The sequence below is a fragment of the Pocillopora verrucosa genome, chromosome 1, assembly GCF_036669915.1.
Source record: "Pocillopora verrucosa isolate sample1 chromosome 1, ASM3666991v2, whole genome shotgun sequence".
Lineage (NCBI taxonomy): Eukaryota > Metazoa > Cnidaria > Anthozoa > Scleractinia > Pocilloporidae > Pocillopora > Pocillopora verrucosa.
The window spans coordinates 30984417-30999731 of record NC_089312.1 but is presented as its reverse complement, the minus strand read 5'-3'; the positions used below and the strand labels follow the sequence as shown (position 1 = coordinate 30999731).

The 15315-nt window shown below is 38.6% G+C and overlaps 2 protein-coding genes across 2 annotated transcripts; both read right to left on the bottom strand.

Annotated features, from left to right (window-relative positions):
• Positions 1 to 4446: 4446 nt before the first annotated feature.
• On the bottom strand, positions 4447 to 9099 carry LOC131788171 (chondroitin sulfate ABC exolyase-like). The gene is made up of 3 exons (XM_059105240.2): positions 9021 to 9099; positions 6580 to 8606; positions 4447 to 5931 (listed from the first exon to the last, which is right to left on the bottom strand). The coding sequence occupies exons 1-3, from the start codon at positions 9097 to 9099 to the stop codon at positions 4471 to 4473; spliced, it is 3567 nt and encodes a 1188-aa protein (XP_058961223.2). The 3' UTR covers positions 4447 to 4470.
• Positions 9100 to 13014: 3915 nt separating this feature from the next.
• On the bottom strand, positions 13015 to 15315 carry LOC131788223 (adenosine receptor A2a-like). The gene has a single exon (XM_059105308.2). It carries the CDS (start codon positions 15103 to 15105, stop codon positions 14122 to 14124), a length of 984 nt encoding a protein of 327 aa, XP_058961291.1. The 5' UTR covers positions 15106 to 15315; the 3' UTR covers positions 13015 to 14121.

Genomic DNA, 15315 nt, shown 5'->3' with positions numbered 1-15315 from the left:
TTTTCCTGTGATTCCCTTTCGAAGTCTAATAGTTGCTGACAGTCTGCAATGGATGCCAAAACAATGGTATGATGAAAGGATATCATTAGGAAGAAACGACCGAAACAATACACTGTCAATCACTACATGTACATTTAGCTTGACTCAAATTTCATTTTTCTACTCTTCAGTGATGCAAGGGTGGAAATTAAAGCGTTGAGCAAAGTGTTGTTTTCAATAACCTTCTGAAATTTAGGCTTGGAGTACACTGGGATTTGGAAGCGCAATAAATTCTCTTTAACGAGATAGATGAACGGATAGACAATTTTTGAGTCTGAAAACAGCACATGAATTCAAAGCATACCTTGAAACTAAAAAAATAATGGACTTAGTGGGAGATATATATGAATTGTTTGAGTGATCATTTCCAATGGGAAATAGGGATCCTTGTAAGATCTTGACGACTGACACATCAGGAATGTAAGATACATGTCCTTAGCTCTTACTAACGAATAACCTACCGTCTTGAGCCGATGTAAACTCCACCAGCAAGAGTACAAGCCCGGTCAAAACAAGAAAAAAACCTCCTCTTCCAGACATGCCTCAAAACGGAAAATAATAAAGATGGGGAAGATTAGGGAGAGAGACTAGTTCCTCGGATACGTTACCAAGGAGGCTCGTGTAAGGTAATCAAAGTGGGTTTAAAGGACAAAATTCCTAAATAAGGCCTACTCAACAAAGGAAGGTAACATTTTACATGGAATAAACCTCTCCTAGCGTACAATTTCACTGCAGGATAATGAGTAAGGTTGAAAGGTTACTCATCCAAAAAGTCTAAGTTTACGATGAGGAGAAATTTACCAATCATTTGCACTCAAAGACGATGAAAATCGAAAGAATATTCATGGTTATGTTACCAAAAAATCACGAAAAAACAGCGTAGAGGGGACCGTCTACAATAAAGTATTTCCACGCCTCTTTGCCGAAGGCAATGTTTTTTTCCTGGTCTTTTTCCTTTTTTTATTATTGTTATTGTTAAGACCAAATCTGATTTCGACATAGTATATCCATTAGTTAACCACTTCAAAAAAACTACCAAGCAACAAACTACGTACTGAACTTACCCGTAATGACAGAGAGGAACCCTCCGTTTGTCGTCCTTCTCTAGGTTCCAAGTTGAGCTCTATTTAAAGCAAACTATCATTCCGTGGAAATTGTTGAGCAATCTAATAATGACAATGCGGTCGTTCTCTGATTGGTTGTACAACAACTTATTACTAAATCTACTGCGAGACAATTGAATCATGAGGGGATGACAGCAGATATTAACAATCGAAATGAAAGAAAGAGATATGGTTATGAATCAAAAACCTGCTTCTTACATCAGAGAGCAGAGGTTATGAGTGAGCGAAATGACAAAATTTACCAATCTTTAAATTTACTTTAACAGGACTATAGGGTGGACCTAAATGAAATCAGGAGTGTATGACAGCGGAGCAAATTATTGAAATGCTTGGAAGGTGTTTGCCTTGTTTGTGAATTGATGTCCAGCTTCTGATACAAAAGAGCTCAGGCTACGGGTGAGATGACAAAAATAAATCTATTCCTAAATCTGCTTTTACCAGACGGTTTGTCAAAGGAATCGAAGAGCGTGAAAGCAGGAATTACGTCACAGGTTGACCATAACGATCTAGAAAAATTGACGAACAGCTGCTTTGAAGAAAAATTAATTAACTTAGAACTTTTCCATCCACAAAGTTTTACTCTTTCAAATTCTGCTTTTCACGGCAGAAATTGTGACCAATGAGATGTTATCTTAATTCCTTTCGCTAACACAAATTTCCCCCTCTACCATTTTTCTGTGGCTAGAATCTCTGTCTGCCATAAAAAAAAAAAAAAAATTCACCTTACTCTTAGCGACCTCTCAACGTACCTCGACTTGAACTGAAAAACGCTTTTCATGTCTGTGAAAATGTAATTGATCCCGGAAACCGCATTAGATAAAGACAGGGCCTGCATATGAGCCGAGAATATGATTTTCGCCTAGAAATAATCTTCATTGAAGTTTTCTAGGAAATTGTTAAGAGTTCGTCTTTCTTGTCTTTTTCCTTGACATAGATCTTAGATTCAGTGTCTGTGACTCCAATTATTATGGCATGATCGTGATCTGTCTTAAAAATTTAGGACAACAGCATGGTAGGACTATTGTATGCAGGATTACGAAATTCGAAGGTGCATGGGATTTAATTCTTCTTGGATGAATCGCGTATAACTGTGTTATGCCTGCTATACAATGACTACCATCTGAATCTTTCCCTAAAAAAAATTGTTCACGAATAGTTTTATTGTATATAACCATTTCAAGGTTAATTTAATTCGAAAACATATTTACATATCTCTTTAAAATGCAATGTGGTCCACATTACAATAAAATGCTGTCTAGTTATGAAATAAACCTATCGATTACAACTCTGTGAAAGCCGTATAACGCTTTCGGTGACTTATTAGACTTTTTGAAATCTTCTTTATTGACTAGAAAATTGCATCACGAAAATAATATGTTACTCGAGCTCGAGGGCAGAAAACTATGTTCCAAATCTAAACAATTGACAGGGTTAAAAACAAGCCGGCTTTGTTACCAAAACATTTCTAGTGCAGGTGAAATCGAATAGTATTTGTTTTCTTCATAAGAAGGATCTCATGACAATCTTTCAATGCGCTCAAATACATGACACGGGCGCCGCGACATCTTGTTCATAGCTAAGAAGAAGGACAACAAAACAACAGTGCACGTTTAGCGCAAAAGTGACAGCTGTTGTGAACTACTAAACTTAAAAGTGATTGGGAACTACTGAAATTAGGAATGTTCTGGCTAAATGTTTGGGAATTGTTTAGACCTGTTAGATTATCTTAAAATCCTTATGCAAGTATTGTGATCCTTGGTTTGTTACGTGCTGGTAGACCACACATTTATTTTTCCCCTTTAAGTGATGTGTCCTTCACCGTTGTGATAGGGCTTAATTATCGTACGATAAACCTCAGGGAGTGGCATAAAAGTTCCTGATCAGACTCCTGGTGCTTCCCGTTTGCGCGTGGTATTCGAGTTAGTCTACTAACCTCAACAGTACAATAAAACTAACCAGCAAACTCCAAATTAGACGAGCAACCCTGCATTTCAAAGCAGAGGTTTTGACGAATGAATGAGATATTACCTCATTTATTTTCTCTAACGCGAATATACCTCTCTACCTTTTTTCTGTGGCTATAACCACTTCCTGCAGTAAAGGACCATTCCACCTTAAACTCTTATATCTCCTATGAATTGGCAACCACTTTTCTTGTCTGTGAAATGCACTGGAAATGCTAGAGACAACATAAGATTAAAATAGAGCCTATACATCAGCCGAGAAGATGAGTTTGACGAATATATATTCTACATGAAAGTTCTCTAGAGGTTAGAAGTTTTTTATTGACTTTAACCTTGACATGCCCAAGCTTGAGGGCAGAATTCCTAAGAATTGACTGGGTTGGAACAAATAAAACAGCCTGCCTTTCATGTCCGAGTGAAACCGTTCAGCATTTTTTTTTATTCATAGGAAGGATGTTTTAAAAATGATTTCCAAAACGGAATCTACAATCACCCCAAAATTGTCTTCAGATATGCTCAAAACTAGAATAAGGACGCTGCCATTTTGGAAAACAAATTTAGTATCCTGACAGCACATGTACTTAAGCGTCCCAGGGTTTGTTCACAAACAGCTTGTCCTCTAATTATCAACAAATTTTATTATTTGAGTCGACAGTGCCTTTTACGTAGCTCGTCATTGTTCAAAAGATTTCCAAGAGAGAGAAAAATTGAAAACACAAAGAGAGACTTTACTAAGTCAGAGGTAAGAGTCTAGGTGCGCGTTTGTCAAAAGTCCCGAAACCTTTTAAGATTCCATTTTTAGGGTCGCCATAACCTCAAGGCCCACAGAAACTTTTCTTTCTCGTCTTCGCCGACGACTTCATTGACCACATTTGTTGGAGCTGAGTAACAAGCTCATAACCTGGCTTCCTTCAGCCAATCAGAAGGCTAATCGTGCTCCAGTTTTTACCAATTTGATTTGTCTGGATCAAACTATAAACTGAAAAAGTCTGAAAATAATTGCAATTTTGCAAAAACGTAAAGTCAGGATAATAAACGAGTCTAGATATGATGCTAATACAGATCCTATTTTCACGAAACCCACGTGCGTTAATTTCACGACATTCATTTTACACTCTGGTCATGTTCATATTCTCATTCAAAAAAAATTCCTCACTCGAAAATTTTGAAGTAGAGTCAGGAGAAACAACAAAATCAACACATAGCACGAAGAATCCTTTAATCTACATCACACAGTATAAATATTTCCTGTTGATAATGATAATCTCAAATATGTTGTTTATTGTTTAAAATACATCGATATGTTTACATAGAAGTAATCACATTAAGAATCCGTTAAAAAGTCAACAATTTATTTTGGTCAGTTTAACTTCCACGCTGAATCCGTTCTTCAGATTGGCAAAGACTAGTTTGTTTCCTCGGCTTGGTTTCTCGGTAACTGTTTCAATCACTCGAACCCTTGGCACGTAATCAGTTGGAGAACCATGTACCTTGGGCAGTTCTGGAAGAGTTGTGCTCACAACGCGTGCCAAGGTGACTTCAACTTGGATCTCCTCACTTTCCATTCGAAACAGTTCCCGAACTTTGACATCGCCGGAGGTTCGCAAGACTTTTGAGCCAGGGAAATTCAGGTCGGGGTAACTAATGCTTAAGTAAATCTCCTGAGTGTTTTCTTCCGCCATAATCCTGCATTGTCTGTTCACTGACGAGACAATCCCCCAGGAAGGAAGAGGGACAGATGAAGTCGCTTGGAAAAAGACATAACCATAAAGTGGAAGCAAAGCTGTATTGCGTTCAGGAGATCTTTCAAATCGGACCACATGAGCCTCATCGTCTTGCTTCAAAACCCTGTATAGCTTATATGACACGTCAGAATGTTGTATTTCCCAATAAGAGCCAGTAGAGCCTTCGTATGAAGGAGTATCAATGTGAACTGCATACTCGTAACTCCCATCAGACGCACTGTGCTCAAGCCAGGCAGTTCCGTAGGTGCCACTGGATTTTTTAGCTGAGGACGTTCGCGAGTTTTGTGTTTGTACGTGAACCTTAAGATCGGATGCACTTGATCTTGGAATGTAGTAGCTGTTGCCTTTGGTGTCCACCAGAGTAGTGTATCCCCTTCTACTTCCTTTTGGAGTTGAAAATGGGGTCATGGCGTCAAAAAGAGTTGAATCATCTTTTCGCTCATCGTCAACTTCAATGGACGAGCTGTCACTTATCAGCTTGTCTTGAAAAAGGGTCGTTTGAGCTTGAGTTGCCCCGCCATTGTTTATTCTGATGTTGCTTCCTAGGCAGACCAACACGTTTTGATAAAAGAAAACAGATTTCTTAAAGCGGAGATTGATATTTGGATAGGGGTGGCTCTCCTCCAAAAAACTGTACCTGGGTTGGCGGAAGTCCATGCCAAATACTCCGCTGGATAAAGGCTCTGGTCCTCTGTAGGTTACTCCTCCAGCAGAAGATTGTGGACTGAAGTTTCTTGCCTTACTCAGACTCGTCTGAGCGAGAGTCAGGGACATTGTTGTGGCTCCAGGTATTTTTGTCCAATCCCATCCATTTTTTATATCGTGAGCCTTCAATGCCTCTTCGCTGTTCGCTATCAACATTGAACCATGACTCTGATAGGTACCATAAACATTTTCAGGTTTTCCTACCCTTGTAGATCCCTCAAAGTCCCAGACAAACCGGTTAAAGCCTTTTATCGTCACTGCCCAGTCCTTACGACGATGAATTGAGAGAGCAGCAAAGTTCTTGGACCAATGACCTTCAGGGGAGGGCTCAGGAGATGTACCTTTAGAAAAGACCTATGTTCGAGAAAACGAACAAGAAATCAGTTAATATGCTAAAAATCAAAATATAACTTTGCACCAAGTAATTTGCCTAAAAAATGCTATTGTTACAAGCTTATAAAAGGGTAAGAATGTGCCCCCAATCTCTCTTTCTCTCTCCTTTTTTATGCATAGAGTTTCGTTTACAATGTTTTATTGCAGGAAGGAAGGTTTAAATCAACAGCATTGGGGCAGCAACATAAACATTCTTGCATCGTTCTTCTGGTGCACACAAACAAATTTTTTCGTTCAAGTATAAAAGCAATCCCTAACTTATTAAAAACGAAAGGAATCAAATGAAGCTTAATTGCATGTAGCCCTGCATTGGAATTGCATTAAAAAGGGGTTAACCAGCTTTTAAGTATTTTCTTCTTTTTTGAAACAATTCTTAAAAATAGTCGACCAGCAATAAAGTGCACGGTAACAGGGTTCCTAAGTTTATGGTCCTCTCAAATGTTATGCAGATTGTTAACAGTGGTGTAGTGTATCCAAAACATTATTGGTGCTTTACTTATAGGAATGAGATTCCTTGTATTAGAAAAAAATCTGATATAAGTTCTCGAAAATATTGAGGTAAACTACTATATGTATAGGCATTCAGCAACGTTCAGTTAATAAACTTACGATGGACATAATTTTCAGTGATCCAAGGCTGTTCATGTACGATTTTCCCCTGTTAACCGTTCCATCTTCCAAGTACTTTTTAACAAATTCGTCAGTAGGCTGGTACAAACGTAAAAACATCCCAACGTTCTTAACAGCAGGAACTGACACTTCTTCGGCTGGGGTTGATGCCAGTGGCCCAGATGGATGGGAAACACTGATGTAGGCGTATGCTGGGAGAATTTTTACCAAAATCTTTTTGGAATAGTCTACAATGCGTCCGCCGACACTGTTTGGTGTTGAATACTTTACTGCTACTAGCCTCATTGTTTCAAGAGCTTCCAGTAAATTTCGTTTCGACTCATCTGACAGTGCAAAATCTGTTCCTTCTAAGAGGTATTGCACTTGTGCAGCTGTATGATATGCGTGTGGGGCATACGCAGATGCGTAGAATGTCTTGTGATGAAAGCCAGTGTAATCAGGTTTAATAACTCCACCGAAGGCTTTGTTGATACTCAGGGCGTTATCCATCCATCGTTTCAAAGCATCCATATCCCTTTGCCTTTCTTTTATTTCCATATCCGACTTAGCAGGCATTATCAACACAATCATGAGCCGAAACAACATTATTGTAATCATTCTGTCAGCCGTAGTTCCACTATACTCGAACGTCGATTGGTAAACTTCACCAAAATCACTATACCACTTGGCGGTATTTATTAAGTTTAAAAGTCTTGATCTGTATTTAGTGTTCCCTTGTAAGGCGTTCTTCAACAAGAAAAGAGTGTGTGTATATCCAGCACCACCACGGTTCATTTCATGATCCAGGGAGCCTATTGCACTTCCATCAGCCCATCCTTGGTCTTCAATGTAGTCAAGCAGTTTAATTATTCTCTCAAGGCGTTTTTCGTTTTCGTCATTTAATATTTTGCGTACTTGGTCCTTTGTGTAAGGTTTCGTCAAACTTTCAAGGTACACGCGGAACTCTTTCTGCCTGTTTGCGTCGTTTCCACAAATCCTTTCAATGGCACGGTCCACATCTACTTTGTTAGTAGAACTCAGTTCAGGAGTTTCTTCTGTCACAGTTCGGGAAACTTCTTCGGCGCGGGATTTAAGATAAAACTCTATGGCTAAAGGAAGCATGATACGCATTTGGACGAAGCTGAACTTTCTTGTTGGATCTTTCAAGGAATACGCTCGTGTTCCCCTTTTACAACCGCGACAGAACAGAGGAGGCCCGACTATCACTGTTTTTCCTGAGTGTAGCGTCCTAAATAAAAGTCTATCGTATTCCAGATATGCAGCGTCAATGCTCCTCACCAGTTTATCCCAACGCTTCTTGGCTTCTCCAGAGAAGTCGTAGGTGGTTTCCCTCTCATCGCAATACCAGTTTTTCAAGCGACTCTCGATGTGAGTGAGACTCAAGGACTTTGAAGCAACCACCGTTTCTGGAAGGGCAGTCGGAGCCTGCTGACTCCAACGGTAGCTTTGCTGCCAGAAGTTGCTTGAATCATATCGTGAGCCGAATCTTGTGAAAGGTGGAACTATTTTGTCACGAGACTGAAATGACATCCTTCTCACAAAGTCAAGCATATCGATATGAATTGTGTCGTGATGGCTCAAGGCAAAATCGACTCTATCAATTTCAGCGGGAGAGTTGAGGCTATGAGAGTAACGTTTGCATTCTCCATAGGACACCCATATTCCTCGCCATCCCTTAAATCCCAAGTCAATATCAAATGACCCAACTTGGTTGCTCCGAGCTGTATCTCTAAATCTAACTTGCATGCTTCTTCCAGGTGAGGGAGTCTCTTTGTAGATCCACATCTTCACCCCTCCTCGGCTTAGGTCACGTCCTCTGATGCGGGCAGATGAGGGCCTGGTGTACCTCAATCGCGATTTTCCTGTGGTGCCAGATTCCCATCTCAGTGACCTTGAGCCGAGCTTGGCTACGGAAGTTGAGAATGTTATTGTTCCTCTGGTGTCTGGTATACGTCTCAGGCAGTTTTCCTGTGATTTCCCCTCAAAGTTTAATAATTTTTGACAATCTGCAATAAATGTCAAGATACAATATAATATGATGAAAGGATACCACTATAAAGAAACGACCGTAATAATGCACGGTTTACCACTACATGTACATTTGGCATGACTTAAACAATTTTCTTTTCTAATCTTCAGTGACGCAAGGGGTGGAATGAGAGCATTGGGCTAAGTTCTATTTTCAGTAACCTTCTGAAATTTTGAAAACGCAACAAATATTTTAAAAAGTGGATGAAAACGATTATTTTAAAACTGGATAAAAGAAGGAAGAAAGTGAGAAGTAATGGCCTCTAATGGGAGATTTGTTACTAATTTGAATATTTACTTTATTAGAGCAGTTATCTTTCTAAGATTCTTACGATACTGAAGATAAAAGATGCAAGATAGACTTGGTTGGCTTTTACTAACGAATAACCTACCGTCTTTAGCCGATGATAACTCTAACAGCAAGAGTACAAGCCCAGTCAAAACAAGACAAAAACCTCTTCTTCCAGACATGCCTCAAAACAGAAAACAATAAAATTGAAGAATATGAGTAACTTCAAACGAATCTAGCTCTTCGGATACTCCACCAAGAAAGCTTGTGTAGAGCAATCCAAGTGGGCTGCTGGTACAAAGTTCCCAAGCGTTGCTTAGATTTTATCGGGAGTTCGCATTACGATATATAAATTAGCTTAATATTTGGTGGTGAATCCACTATCATGAATACCATGCGATGAACAGTCTACAATAAACCTTTGCCGAAGGCAATGTTATGTACTAAACGTTTCCTTTTTCTTTGATATGGTTATGGCCGAAATCTGATCGACAAAATATATCCAATAGTTAATCGCTTCGAAAAAACTGCTAAGTAACAAACTACGGAACTTACTTGTACTGACAGAAGAGAAAGCTCCGTTGATTTTCTCCCTTTACGTTCTAATTTGTTCTCTATTTAAAGCAAACTATCATTCCAGGAAAATTGCTGTGCGGTCTTGTAATGGAATTCTGGTCGTTCTCTAATTGGCTGGATAACAACTCATTACTAAATCTGCTGTGAGACAATCAAATCAAGCTGGGAGACAGCAGAGGAATAACATTGAAATACAAGAAAGAAATATGGTTTTTTAATCAATAACTTGATTCTGCCATCAAAGAGCAGAGGTCGTGTGGAACTGAAGTTCACTTATGTGCCCTCACAGGACTGTATGCAGGACGTCAATGGAATCAGGAGAGTATGACAGCAGAAAAAAATGTTTGAAATGCTTGGAAGATGTATGCCTTGGTTATGAATTGAGCAAAATTGACAACCTGCTACTTTTCATTTGGAAAATCAATTGAAAAACTTTTCTTCCAAAACGTTTTACTCTTTCCAGTTTTTTTAAAGACAAAACGAAAAAACGGAAACGGAAATAACGCTGGCGACCGTTATAAGAAAAAAACAGGGCCTACACATCAGTCGAGAAAAACTTTAGTTAAGATATAATTTACATGTACGTTTTCCGTGGGAAATTGTCTGGAGATATTCCTTTAAGTTTTCATTGATTCAAGGTCTATCACTTGGATCATTAAAGCATGATCGTGACCTCCTTTAACATGATCTTCACCTTGAAAAATCTGAGACAAACAGGATGTTAGAACGCTTGTATGAAAAACTGCCAAATCCGCTCGCTATACAATGAATTTCATCTCTCATTTAAGCAAAATTTTCCGCAAAAACGTCTAGCATAAATAATCACTTCGAGATTAATATGAAATATATAATTCTATAAAAAGCATCTTTTCCGTAAACCTTTTCTCTCTAGTTGAATTTGGAACAGAATTCACCAAAAGGTAATTGGCCATATTAAGGTGAAAGGTTATCTAGTGACAAAATAAACCCAAAGTGAACAAAACAGTGAAACTGTCTTGTGTTTCAGCCATGAAAAGCTTGGGGCGTCTGTCTACACATATCAAACTCTCCTTTCTTGGTTAGCAAGCATTATCATATATATATATATATGACACCAGAACTTGAGGGCAGAATGTTGTGAACCAATTCCAAAAATTTGACAGGCTTGAAAAGCTTAACTTGCCTTTGTTATACAAACGATCTCGAGTACAACTGAAATAGTCTAGTTTTCTTTTCCTTCATAAGAAGGTTCTTGTGAAAATGATTTCCGACCGGTTACCTTGTCGCTCCAAAATTGTCTTAAAGTACGGACGCCTAGTGTTTTAAAAAAAATTGATAACTTTGTCAGTTCACAAACAACTGGTGGTCTGGGTATCACCAAAACTTTATTATTTGAGTCGGGATGGCCTTTCGTGTGACTTAAAATCGTTCCACAGACTACCACGAGATAGAAAAACTACAAAAAGAGTTTGAGACTCTACAGGTACGAGGCCAAGGGCCCGTTTCTCAAAAGTGTAGTTGCCTTGTAGGGCTCACCGCGACAGTTCGTAATTTAAGTTTAAGAAATAGTACGGCGAGTCTCAAATATCAATCCATTTTATTTCATTCCTGATCCTTGTTTTCAGAACTTAAACCTTGAGAAAAGAAGCATTTCATGTCTACTTTCATATCGTCATCAATCAGAAACCCACTGCACACGTCAATGAAATGGTCTAACTTGGGGTAGTTTTAGATGAAAATGTAACATGGAAATCGCATATATCTGACGTAGCTAGTAAAAATATCTAAATCTACACTGTAGATTTAGATAATTTTACTAGCTACGTTAGCTACCTGAGGTATACTTTTTGGATCCTCTCGTCGCAAGCCATATGATGACCCCAAACCTTAATGATTGTAATTTAATCTGCGGATGAAGCTACAAAACAAATGATCATAGAATTGTCATTTAGAAAAAATGTTTCATCGAGAAAGTCAACAAGTCTAACTATGATACTCAGAAAGATCCTATTTTTAAGAAACTTATAATCACCGCATATCCTCGAATAATCGTCCGGGTGCCTTTTCAAAATTTCAGCTTGAAAGAGGGGCGCTCATCGGAAGGAGGGCGCTTAATCGAGGAGAGCGCTTATAACGAAACTATTAATCTGTACTGATTCCTCTGTGGTTGAAGCTTAAAAAAGTCATGAATAAAGCGGAAATAGAAACAGCTTTTCCTTGTATCCCTATTATTAAAAAAAGTGAGGGATGAGGGGAGGGGGGTTCTTTATTCGAGAGGGCACTTGTATAATATTAGGGAACTTTAGCAAAGCACGACGGCGACGGAAATGAGGACGTCAAAACAAAAGATCTTATGAGCAGAACGATAGCTCAGCGGGAGCATTTTAAAACTGTGTACATTTCTTAGCCTTCTTCTGCAAAATAACAACTTGAAATCATCAAAATTTTCGTGGTCCGAGAGAGAAAATCCCATCGGCAAATTAGTTAAGTTTCTTTTTGGAACTCTACGCAGTTCTCATACGTTATGCTGAGGTTAACTTGCGGCGCTGTAAGAGATGGTTAACACATCCAGTCATTCGCGAAATTCCATTCAATATATATTCATTTTTAAATCTACGTCTTCCTTGACATTGCTGTCCTAACTGCTAAAGATCCCTAATATGGCCACGAGGGTGGGCGCTTATTCGAGAAAATACGGTGACTTACTTAAATTCCACGACATTCATTTGATGAAGCTTGGTCATTTCATGCTTTAGTTCAAAAGATCCTCCCTTAAAAATGTCAAAGTATATTCATGAGAAACAACCGAATCCATTGCCACACACAAGGCACGCAAACTCCTTTCCTCTACATTTTGTAGAACAAATATGTTCAGAAATTTTCTTCAACTCCCTTACTTTTGAGATCACTGGCTCTTCATCTCTAGCATTTTTCAGAAAAAAGATTTAAGATAATTTTTCTCAGCAACTATTCATTCTTCCATGGATAATAAACATGGCTTGTAAACTCGGTTTTTTACTCTTTTGATGTCTGGGTTTATTCACCTGAATACGTTTTGTAGGGGAACCTATGCTTACAATACTTAAGGGTATTTATTAGATTTCCCTGCCATTAATCCGTCTTTCTTTAGCAATTGTTGTAAATTGATGAAATTGTATTTGAATGGCACAGAAAGATAAACGAATGACAAGTTTTTTGGACTGCTAACTCTCACGACTTCCGAGAAACTAAAGAATTGAGTCCTTCAAAATCTTGAAGAGAAAGGTCCTTGAAATCTCAAAATTTGGACTTTGTTACAACTTTTCTTACCTATAACGAGACATTTGCTCAACAGAAAACAGCATGAGCAAGAATATAAAAGATTATGATTCTCGGAAGTTAACATGATCAGCTTGCGTCGGTACAGAAATGGTAATCATACATTAAGGTAAGAGGGACGATCTGCTGCCGGAAAAAAGAGCGAAAAGGAGGTTATAAATCTTCACTAAGATAATAATAAAAAAGTATTTTTCTGTGATTCCGTCAGTTAGATTCTGGTTTTTATTACCTACATTTTCTTATCGAAAATATACAAGCCGAAGTCTTGTTCTCTTCGTAGAGTTTTCGGCAAAAAGGAGTCACATTACACCAAAGTTTTTGACATTTGTCGACTCTTACTTTCCGCCACTGAAGTAGGAAACGAAAGGTTCTCGTAACACTAATATGGCTGCGCTAAACAGAACTTTTCGGGTCAAGGCTTTCTACAATTACTCGACCTCTATTGTCTGGCGGTTTGGTTTTGAACTCGGAGAGAATTTACAGTAACTTGTAACTCGTTCTCTTGAGTAAATTCATAATGTTATACTAAATTTATTTGCACCCAAACTAAGGTATTGTTTGGGAGTATGACTAAAGTTTGATAATCGGAACTTGGAGGGAACTTACAGGAAATTGTGGCTCGTTTCTCGTGAGTGACGCCATGATAACTTTATTTATTTGCTCCCAAATAAAGATATTTACGTCTTCACTAAATATAATCTATGGCCCTTGGGCTTGTTGTGTCGATCGCTTGATTAAGGCTTAAGGGATCTCACATAAAATTTGATTTATGTATTAATTTATCAAACTCAAATGGAAATCACAACACGTAAGAAAACTACCTTTTTAAAATGCATCAGCGTCAGAGGAAGTACAATTGTTGGAGCAAAATCACTCGCATTGAACTTCGTTCTCACGCAAGTACTACTTATGGTTTTCAAAAGCGATAAATCAGCGAGTGTCTCGCTGGGGTGATAAATTTTTTTACTGCTAACGTTTAATTTCTTTCCGCTACGGTTAAAAAGAAATTAACAATTAACTTTTTTACGACTAACGGTTAAAAGTTGCCAAGTTTTTCGCTTAACGGCTCAATATTTTTTTTCGTTTTACAGCTTATGATTAGACCCAATGAGACCTTCATCACTCTCTAGATCTGGAAGAGTAAAATCTTCAGATACTGACGTCGTACTTCGATCAAGCGATCCACTAACCCCCACGGTCCTTCTGTTTACGTAATCTGGTGGTTGTTCGAAACGCGGCAGATATTAAATATTCAACACCATTCTTTTAGGACAATTAGATCTGTATATCTAAGGTTCATGCCTCTGACAACTAAACCCTCGACAGAAGCTTTAAGATATCGTAAATTTTGACTTGTTAGCTTTTTCTTCCTTTAAAATGAGTTGCCTCCAAATGTATAGCAATGTCTCTTTATATTTTGGGAGTCGCCACGTATACAAAAATGGGTTTATACCTGAGTTTGCGTATGTCAGACTTCCTGAAAATCCGAAAGAAATCATCAGTAATGGTAAATGTGGATGGCACGCTTTGCATAAGTAGATCAACACTTGAACAATGAACCACGGCAGGTAGCAGATGAGAAAAGCACAGACAACGACCGATATTGCCTTGAAGAGATCTTTTTCTCTTTGCATTATAATATTACGATCTCTGAGTGAGTGTCCTTCTGCTCTTTCTTTGGAGTATCGGTGAAAGTAGTTTAAGATCATTACGTACATGGCCAACATGCCCAAAAGCATAAATAGAAGTTGAAAGTTGTAGACAGCCCCGATTATGGCAAATGAATCGCGCAACACAAGGAATGCACTTCCAAAAGCTATGAAATAAATCCAGCAAGCACAGTTGGCGATAAAAACTCTCTTATTTGTAACTCTTACACGATAACGAAGTGGCGTGGTTACGGCGAAGACTCTGTCTACTGTTAGAAGGAACATATGACCAAAACTCACGTTTACAGAGAAAACGTTGAGGGCAAATATCACAGAAAGATCTAGCGGTGAATCTCCTCGGAAAGATATCACCCAGCCCCAATAAGCAGTTATCGGACAAACCACCAAGCCAACTAAAAGATCTGCTATGGCCATGGATGTCAAAATGAGGTTAGAGGGTGATGATCGGAGTTTCTTGAGAGGATCTTTCCAAACTGCAACTAAGACCAAAATATTTCCAAATATGATTACTGGTGCCATTGCTATCGATAGGGCAGCGCTGATCGCTGAAAGTGGCCTCACGTTTTGTAGGCTTAGCCATCCTTCTTCAAGAGCTTGCTCGCTTGTTATGTTCCAGAAGTTGTAGTGGCCGAGAACGGCCGCCATTTCAACCTGTTATCTGGTTTCCTCGATGGAGTCTCGTGTAAAATGAAGTCGATTTTGCATTCGTCACAGTATTTTGAAAACAAAATTTGTTTCTTTCTTTGACCTCAAGAAGACAATGACCATATAAGGTTTGCAGTTTAACCAAAGATATTGGAAGCTTTTATTTCCAATGATGTATGGTCTCAACTTGGGCTCCAATAAATGCTTCTT

Bases quoted from the DNA above. Each gene is read 5' to 3' on its own strand.
- LOC131788223 (XM_059105308.2), bottom strand. From the start codon at position 15,105: ATGGCGGCCGTTCTCGGCCACTACAACTTCTGGAACATAACAAGCGAG.
- LOC131788171 (XM_059105240.2), bottom strand. From the start codon at position 9,099: ATGTCTGGAAGAAGAGGTTTTTGTCTTGTTTTGACTGGGCTTGTACTC. The intron at 8,607-9,020 runs GTAGGTTATTCG...CATTTATTGCAG, and splicing joins GTTATCATCGGCTAAAGACG to ATTGTCAAAAATTATTAAAC. The intron at 5,932-6,579 runs GTAAGTTTATTA...TCTCGAACATAG, and splicing joins CACTGAAAATTATGTCCATC to GTCTTTTCTAAAGGTACATC.